A 9,202-nucleotide genomic window follows, 5' to 3' on the forward strand; every position below is an offset into this window, starting at 1 on the left:
CCCATTCAAAAAACCCAGATAAGCTCGATATACCGTAAAGGGACCTCAAGCAGGATGTAGACCAAAACTTTTCACCATTTTAGACACACTATACAAGCTTTAAGCATTATAACATATGGGGAAAATAAAAAATACTGTGGTCCTTACACAAATAAAATCAGTCTTGCTACAAAATGCTTTTAGGTTTTTGTGTAAAAAAGTTTGAATGCTAAGTTGTGCATCCTATCGTTATTTTTAACCTCACCACCAGGGTACTGCTTCCTGTTTGAAAAGCAATTTCTCATTCAAATATGCTGGATAAGGATCTGGTGGTGGGTGGTAACAGTATGTCGTTGGTGTTGGGTCTCTTAAAATAGATATTCATGATTCTCCTACTTTGACTGTCTCTTCTTTCCTTAGTCCATGTTGCAATTCTGGGGCAGAAGTAAAAAAAGTCTGAATATCACAAATGGCATTTGTTTCACCCTGAACAATCTGGATTTGTCAGAATAATCACAGTTGCTCCAGAGAACACGATGGAAACAAGAGTATTGGCCTATGAATGGCATTAAAACCTCAATTGTAGCCAACATATGATTGAATCCTAAAAATGGATTAACTGCATTTCTTGGGGATATTTTCAGCATTCGGCAGATTCCTTTATTCACAGTGACTTTCGACATTAATGTTCTTCAAACACATGAGCTAAAGTGGAATACGAATTCATGACCTTCTCATCAGACATCTAGGATCTCCTGGGTTACCACTTCTTAGTGCTTAACTTCTTATTGCCCATGCAGAACAGTCCCACCGTGGTCCAACAGCAATAGACAATCGTCTCTTACTGGGGCTTCATTTTCATCTTGTTCAATTTAAGGACATCTCACACAATATCACACACAAAGACATCACACACAAAGACGTCTCACATCACACATACCCTTATCTTTGAAATGCACCAGAAGTACACAGCTTTTCCCCTCAGCCAATCCACCTCATGAACACTTAAAGATAGAAAAAGACCCTTTCTTATTATACAGTAGTTCTTTTTTTTTTTTTAATAATTGTAAAGTTTTGAGCCCCAGCATCTCCAAGCTGTTGGGCCCTTGAGGAAGGCCCTTAACCCCCTGTGCTGCAGAGACACTGTATCAAGTTGTTTTCTGTATATAACTATGTTTGTGACAAGTAAGAAATCTTGAATCATGGCTGATCCTGTGTTTTGACCCTGTGTGAAGAAAGAATGATAGTGTGCTGTAAAATACATGTGAAAAGAAAAATCTTTCTTTCTTTCTTTCTTTCTTTCTTTCTTTCTTTCTTTCTTTCTTTTTGCTCTCTACACATTAGTCCATCTTTTATTTTTCTTTCTTATTTTACTCTTATCCTCCATTCTTTCTTTCTTTCTTTCTTTCTTTCTTTCTTTTGTTCTTACTTTCATGCTTGCTTACTTTCTTTCTTTCACCCCCTCTCTCTCTCTTTCTCTCTCTCAGGACAAAACCTTAATGGATTCTTTACTCCCTCCATCACAGTGGGAATTTCCAGGGGTAGAAGTGTAGAAGAATAAGGGAATATAAACTCAGGTACATGCAGCTGGTCATTAATAACAGACGTCTGGACACGTCTCTGTTTTACATTAAATTACTGAATAAATGAATGAAGTCACTTAGATTAGACTCGAGCAGGCATCAGACCTGGATCTTCACTGTTTACGGCAAATACGAAGCAGACGTTCGGTCTGTCAGACGTAACAATAAAAACATCTGTAAGATTTTATTAATAATACATTTATTACAGTACTGATTTATTGGGGTGGAGTATCAGTGTGTATAAAAGTTTTATTTCTAATAATAAATTAACACTTTTTTTATTAATTGTTGCTCTTTGGGGGGTTCTAAAGGTAATAAAACAGTTTGTAAAACTGTATTATGTTGATTTGTTTTATTATAATGATGTGTTTGGACTTTATTTAATGTTACACCAGACTAATGGGGTGCGTGTCACGTGACACAGATGACCCCGGAAGAGCACGCTGGGAGTAGTTCCGGTTGAGAGAGAAATTCTGCATGTCACTGCTATAAAGAAGGGTTTTATATATAACTATTATTTTAATTAAAAAAAGAAGGAGGGTTTATTAAAGATGTCTCGCGGCTCGAGCGCCGGGTTTGATCGCCATATAACCATTTTCTCCCCGGAGGGAAGACTTTATCAAGTGGGTGAGTAAAGACTTGTGTTTTCATTCACAGCGAGGCTGCAGTGCTAACAAGCTAACCGGCTAACTATTGTCATTATTGTGTCCTCTGGGTATAAATTATAATCTGAATAAGTGATAGATAATAAATATATATATAATATAAACACATTTCCGAAATCTGCAATGTTCAACTTTGTATTAAAAATGAACGACGCGATTTGATTGGTTAATAAGTGTGAATATGCAAATTTTGCGTCATACAAACACAAATCGTTTAATTAAATAAACAATAATAATAATATAAAAGAATGAAGGTTTTAGTTTTTAGTCTTAAAAAAAAAACAGGAGGCTGAAATGTTCCTTCACTGGATTCAGGAGACCCAAACCTGCTCCCTGGAGATGATCTGCTTTACATGCATTTGGAGTTTCTATGTTCTTTAATGGACATTATCTCAAAGCAGCTTTACAGAGCTTCAGATATAAAGAGTGGAAGATCTTCTGCTGAAGATCTCCAGCCCTAATGAACATGCACGAATGTGAACGCTGACTGCACCCCAGGCTTCCTCATCTCACCTACATCACTACCTTCCTTTACTAACACATGTATCTACATCTAAAAAAACTCTAGATGAACATCTTCCCAGAAGAATGGAGCTCATCGTAACAGCAAATGGGTGCTTAAAGACACTTATTCTAATCTTATGCTCAGGTGTCTGCATACTTTTGGCCCTACGGTGTACAGCAGGATGCATGAAGACTCATCTGAACGTGAAGGGGACTAAATACTGTACATGCATTGTGTATTGATATAGTGTGTGTGTGTGTGTGTGTGTGTGTTACAGAATATGCGTTTAAGGCCATTAATCAGGGTGGTATGACGTCGGTGGCTGTGCGAGGGAAAGACTGCGCCATCGTCGTTACACAGAAAAAAGTTCCGGTATGTTCTTTCTGTCTCACACACACACACACACACACACAGCTGCTGTAGGTCCATATGTATGTAATGTATCATCATTTGTAAAATAATATTAATATAATTTCAGGACAAGCTCCTAGACGCCTCTACAGTTACTCACCTGTTCCGCATCACAGACAACATCGGCTGTGTGATGTCCGGCATGACGGGTACGAAGAGCTCATATTACTGTATATAATACATAATAAACATTCGGGGGTTGTGTTATATAGAGTGTGTGTGTGTGTGTGTGTGTGTGTGTGTGTGTGTGTGTGTGTGTGTGTGTGTGTGTGTGATGAAGCTGACAGCAGGTCTCAGGTGCAGAGAGCTCGTTACGAGGCAGCGAACTGGATGTACAAATACGGCTACGAGATTCCAGTAGACATGCTCTGCAAGAGGATCGCCGACATTTCACAAGTTTACACACAGAACGCTGAGATGAGACCACTCGGCTGCTGTGAGTCCTCCACTGCATCATCATCCTCCTCATCATCATCATCATCATCATTATACACACACGTACAGGGGCACATCTACACCTTCAGCCAAGAGTTTTATAATAATTATAGATTTAAAGACACAAACTGCTCAGTTTCTTTTTTATTTGTTTGTTTATTTTATTTTGAATTGTTTTGATGTGATGTTTCCCTCCATTAAGAACAATTCAGTTTACTTTTAGACTTATTTGTCGTCAAATTGAGTTTTGTTTTTATATATATATATAGAGAGAGAGAGAGATGCTGGTGGACGGTTTTTTACAGTACAAAATAATTTTTTATTAATATTTTACTTGTTATATTTGAATTAAGTTCATAAATGATGATAACATTTCTTTATTTTAGGTTTAAAATTTGTGTAAAAGTGTAAAAACGTGTGTGCATGTGTGTGTGTATCAGGTATGATTGTGATCGGGATGGATGAGGAGTTGGGGCCGCAGGTGTATAAATGTGACCCTGCAGGTTATTATTGTGGCTTTAAGGCCACAGCAGCCGGAGTGAAACAGACTGAAGCCATCAGCTTCCTGGAGAAGAAAGTCAAGAAGAAACATGACTGGACCTTCGAGCAGACCATCGAGGTGAAGCACATCATTCTGTCTCACTCACACTGTGTCTGTGTGATTTGGGCGTGTCTGTGTGTAAATGGGCGTGTCTGTGTGTAAATGATTGACAGACGGCGGTCAGCTGCTTGTCCACGGTGCTGTCCATCGATTTCAAGCCGTCTGAGCTGGAGGTGGGAGTGATTACAGCACAGGATCCCCGGTTCAGGTGAGAGTTTACCTTCTCCACACACACACACACACACACACACACAGTGTCAGATGTTCACTGCCTTTAATCAGCCTTGTGAATGTTGGGATGTTTGAAAGAAAGAGAGAAAAGCAGGAGGAAAAGAATGAATGAGCCAGAAGGAAGTAGATAACGATAGAGAGAACACAAACGACAGAAAGAATGAGAGATAAGGGAAGATAGAAAGTGAGACAAGAGGGAGTGAGGCACGGAATTAAATGAAAAGTGATAGAAACCTTTTCATTGTGATATTTTCTATTATAAATTCTAAAAATAAATATGTATTTTTGTCAGTCAATAAATTAAGCAGGTGTTTTAAATAAATAAATAATATTACAGTGGAACCCGGTGATGTCGATGTCCTAGGGGGTCGCCAAAAAGCATCGAGGTAACCGATGATGGAGATAAACGAAAATCAAAATGGCGGCAGTATATTAACGTGCTTGAAATGTCTTTATGTACACGATGTGAGAATGTGCATGCACGTGTTTTTGAAGGTTTTATTTTACACAACAGCGTTGCTGTGATTTGTTTGATGAAGGCATGCTATAAAAATACATACAGTACATGTTTATCTGTCAGGAATCCACCTGCCACGCCCCTTCGCCCCTTCAGCGTGTCAGGTGCCGGACGCTTTCTCTGAAACTCTCGGCTTCAATCGCACATATGGTGCTCGTTTATCATCATCACCAGCTCCTATTTACACTTCCACACTCTCACTGTCTGTTATTGTTGGTATATGTTGGTTCACGGCGGTCGTTGTTATCGCGCATGCGTATCCCGGTACGTGTCTTCCCACCGGCATTCTCTCAACGGCTGCTCTTTTCTTCCCAAAGCGCATCGCGGATTCCCCCCCGCCCTCTATCCTGCCGTTGTTCATTCGCCTCCCGTTCATCGCATAACATTTAACAACAAAAGGCATATGTGCACTAACTAACAGCAGAGATTCACCAGTATACAATACAACACCTGTAGCAGCTGTAAGACTTGATTTTTCCGACACTTTCGCGAGTTCTTCTGCGGCTGCACCGAGATAACCGACGTTAAATGGCAAATTTTCCCCCCTTGTGCTCGAGATATTAGGGTTCGGCGACATAACCGATAAAAAATGCTTAGAAAAATCGAGAATTTGGCGGTTCCACTTCAAAAACGTCGACTTAATAGGGTTGTCGAGGTAACCGAGGGCAAGATAACCGGGTTCCACTGTAGTTTGTTTTATAAATGAATATCTTTTTACATTATTCATTTATCTACACTATTTGGCCAAAAGTTTGTGGACACCGGAGCATAAGATTGGTGTGTGTGTGTGTGGTATGGGTTTCCAGTTCCCCCATTTAGTCTCCATGTGCTGTTATGATCAGCTCCACCCCTCCAGGAAGATGTTCCACTAGATTTTGTGGAGATTTGTGAAAATTCAGCTACAAGGGTGTTAGTAAAGTCAGGAGGACTGTGGTGCAGACATCGTTCACATTCTTCCCAGAGGTGTTCATGATGTTTGAAGCTCTACAGCAGGAGATCTTTCACTCCAATACATGTAAAGCAGATGTTCATGGAGCTGAACAATTCACTGCTACCACATCCAGAGACGTCCTACATATCTGTGTGGATCTGTTTATGGTAACAGTTTGTAGAAGGACCACGTATGGCTGGAAAAGTCAGGTGTCCCATTAGTTCTGGACAGTGTGTGTGTGTGTGTGTGTGTGTGTGTGTGTGTGTGTGTGTGTGTGTGTGTGTGTGTGTGTGTGTGTTGTATTTTAGTAAAGTACACACTGTTCCAATAAAAACAGTAGCACTGAATTCCAGGGCTGTGATTCAAAGTGGGTGTGGAGATTATCAGCATGATGAGCAGTGCTCAGGGTTTTTTTGATTCTTTGTGTTTTTTGATGAAGTTTCTTGTGAACAAAGCTGCAGATATCTACAGAAGACCTCAAGCCCAGCACGTAGATTCACTTTAATTTAGAGTAATTCTTTACTAGTGGTAAAAACTAGTTGTTTTTAATTAAAGAAAACACTTTTATAAATTAAGGTGCAATAACAGAAATAAAACAAAAGAACACTAGTCCATGACGAGTCTAATTTCAGTTATGTATTTTTGCAGCAATAAAAAAAATCCCCATTAATGATGCAGATTCAGAACTCAGACGCTGATCAGTGCAGTAGTTTTCAGGGCACAATATTTATCTCCTTGCATTGTCTTTATTTACTTACAGTAAGAGTGTAGTGGAGGTGAAGAGAGTTTCTGATGGAAGTTGAAGGTGTGATGATAAATGTCATCAGTGTTTATGCTCCACAAGTGGGTTGTGAGATGGAGGAGAAGAAAATCTTCTGGAGTGAGTTAGATGAAGTGGTAGAAGGTGAACCTAGGAATGAAAGATTGGTGATTGGGTGAGACATTAATGGGCATGTTGGTGAAGGGAACAGAGGTGATGAGGAGGTGATGGTAGGTATGGTTTTAAGGAGAGGAATGTGGAAGGGCAGATGGTGGTAGATTTTGCTAAAAGGATGGAAATGGCAGTGGTGAACACGTATTTTAAGAAGAAGGAGGATCATAGGGTGACGTATAAGAGTGGAGGAAGGTGCACACAGGTGGACTATGTGCTATGCAGGTGATGCAACCTGAAGGAGATTGGAGACTGTAAGCTGTTGGCAGGGGACAGTGTAGCTAGACAGCATTGGATGGTGGTCTGTAGGATGGTTTTGGAGGTGAAGAGGAGTAGAGTGAAGACTGATAGAAGAATAAGATGGTGGAAGCTGAAGGAGGAAGACTGTAGTGTGATATTCAGGGAAGAGGTCAGGCAGGGGCTCGGTGGTGGTGAAGAGGTGCTGGATGATTGTGAAACTTCTGCAGGAGTGATGAGAGAGACAGCTAGAAGGGTTCTTGGTGTAACATCTGGAAATAGAAAGGAAGACAAAGAGACGTGGTGGTGGAATGAGGAAGTGCAGGAGAGCATAAGGAGAAAGAGGTTGGAGAAACAGAATTGGTATCGACAGAGTGATGAGAAAAGTAGACAGGAGAACAAGGAGATGCAGCAGCAGGTAAAGAGGGATGTGGTGAAAGACAAGAAAAAGGCCTATAAGGAGCTGTAGGAGAAGTTGGACACTAAGGAAGGAGAAAAGGATTTGTAGCGATTGGCCACTCGGAGGGACCGAGCTGGGAAGGATGTGCTGCAATCAAGGATGAAAGAAAGAGAAAGCGTACGACAGGGTGGAGAGAGGAGTTGTGGTATTGTATGAGGAAGTCTAGTGTGTCAGAGAAGTATGTGAGGGTGGTGCAGGACATGTATGAGGACAGTGTGACAGCAGTGAAGTGTGCAGTAGGAACGACAGACTGGTTTAAGGTGGAGGTTGGAACTGCATCAAGGATCGGCTCTGAGCCCTTTCCTGATTGCAGTGGTGATGGACAGGTTGAAGGACGAGGTCAGACAGAAGTGAAGTATGATGTTTGTGGTCGATGTGGTGAGGGAAGACATGCAGGTAGCTGGGTTGAAAGAGGCAGATGTAGAGGACAGGGGGGTATGGAGACGGATGATCTGCTGTGGAGACCCCTAATGAGAGAAGATTGTTTTTATTTGCTGATAATAATGTTTTTGTGTGTGTGTGTTTCAGGATTCTCTCTGAAGCAGAGGTAGATGCTCACCTGGTGTCTCTATCTGAGCGAGACTGAGGAAGAACCAGGTGCATTGTGGGAATTGTGTAGAAGCGATGAACGCTATGTTTTCCTGTACATCTCTCTGTATGATTAAAATTGTTTTTGAAGAAAAACATTGGCTTGTGGATTGGATTTTTATTTTTTTGCCTTTAGACACATTTGAAAGCTTCATTATGGCGACTGCTTCCATACCTGTTCAAGATCTTTATCCAGAAAACTTCACTCCAGTCTATTAAACACACTCAGTACAGCTTTTACCTTCTCTTTCTGTCTAATCACAAACTACGTGCATGCGAGTGTGTGTTTGTGTTTGTGTTTGGTTGCCGTGGTAACAGGCTTTATTGCAGCCTCACTGTGGAATCTGAAATTGCGAAAACTGGTGGTGGTGATGAGTTGCGCAACGTAATATATGAATGATGAGATACTGATCTTCTACAGCATCCATTTTTTTGGAAAGGCAACAGACACTACTCACACACCCCATGTGACTCACGTTCACCCGAATCTGAAGTAAAAAAAAAAAAATTTATTTTCTCTAGTAAAAGAAAATGGAAGTGATAAAGACGGGGTTCTGTGAACAGTTCCCATCTCAAGGCTCTTTACCCACAGAACGCCGACTCAGCAATCAAGTTTCAGGTCATCCTGTACACACTGTGGCCAAAAGTATTGGGACACCTGCCTTTTACACCCATTTTCTCCTCTTAAGAGAAGTTCTTGAAGCTGGACATAAAACGCTAAAGAATCTTCAGCATCTTTTTTCATGTGTGCGCAAAACAGATCTTATTTCCACAATGGAGTGCTTCTTTTTTTAATATATATCCCTGGTATTGTTGTGTTTTAAAATTTGGTGGGTTCTGCCACTTAACACGTTCCTGAGAGAATTCAGATTGTAACCAGGATTGGATTGAATTTGGTACATGGAGTGAACTGAAATCACTGTACTAAAAAATAAAGGTACAAATACATGTACCTTCATACCCCTAATATATATATATATATATATATAATATAACAGTAGTGACCCATCGATCATCAACAACATGAACTTCTTCAGAAGTTTGATCTACAGGAGCTCGTCTGTTGGATCGGACCACACGGACCAGCCTTCGCTGAGCCTCGTCTCCCACGACCCTGTCACCGGTTCA

At 40.7% G+C, this 9,202-nt stretch overlaps 1 protein-coding gene across 1 annotated transcript; it reads left to right on the plus strand.

Moving 5' to 3' along the window:
* Window positions 1-1,989: 1,989 nt before the first annotated feature.
* psma6b (proteasome 20S subunit alpha 6b) lies at window positions 1,990-8,170 on the plus strand. The gene is made up of 7 exons (XM_046835837.1): window positions 1,990-2,189; window positions 3,010-3,104; window positions 3,211-3,292; window positions 3,424-3,579; window positions 4,019-4,197; window positions 4,293-4,387; window positions 8,015-8,170. The coding sequence occupies exons 1-7, from the start codon at window positions 2,114-2,116 to the stop codon at window positions 8,070-8,072; spliced, it is 741 nt and encodes a 246-aa protein (XP_046691793.1). The 5' UTR covers window positions 1,990-2,113; the 3' UTR covers window positions 8,073-8,170.
* The last annotated feature ends 1,032 nt before the right edge of the window (window positions 8,171-9,202 follow it).

This window comes from Silurus meridionalis, chromosome 23, assembly GCF_014805685.1.
Source record: "Silurus meridionalis isolate SWU-2019-XX chromosome 23, ASM1480568v1, whole genome shotgun sequence".
Classification (NCBI taxonomy): Eukaryota; Metazoa; Chordata; class Actinopteri; order Siluriformes; family Siluridae; genus Silurus; species Silurus meridionalis.

What these genes read in the sequence shown, in the direction of transcription:
- psma6b (XM_046835837.1), top strand. Translation starts at nt 2,114, where the DNA reads ATGTCTCGCGGCTCGAGCGCCGGGTTTGATCGCCATATAACCATTTTC. An exon ending in GGGAAGACTTTATCAAGTGG is followed by an intron (nt 2,190 to 3,009) that starts GTGAGTAAAGAC and finishes TGTGTGTTACAG; the next exon opens with AATATGCGTTTAAGGCCATT. An exon ending in TTACACAGAAAAAAGTTCCG is followed by an intron (nt 3,105 to 3,210) that starts GTATGTTCTTTC and finishes ATATAATTTCAG; the next exon opens with GACAAGCTCCTAGACGCCTC.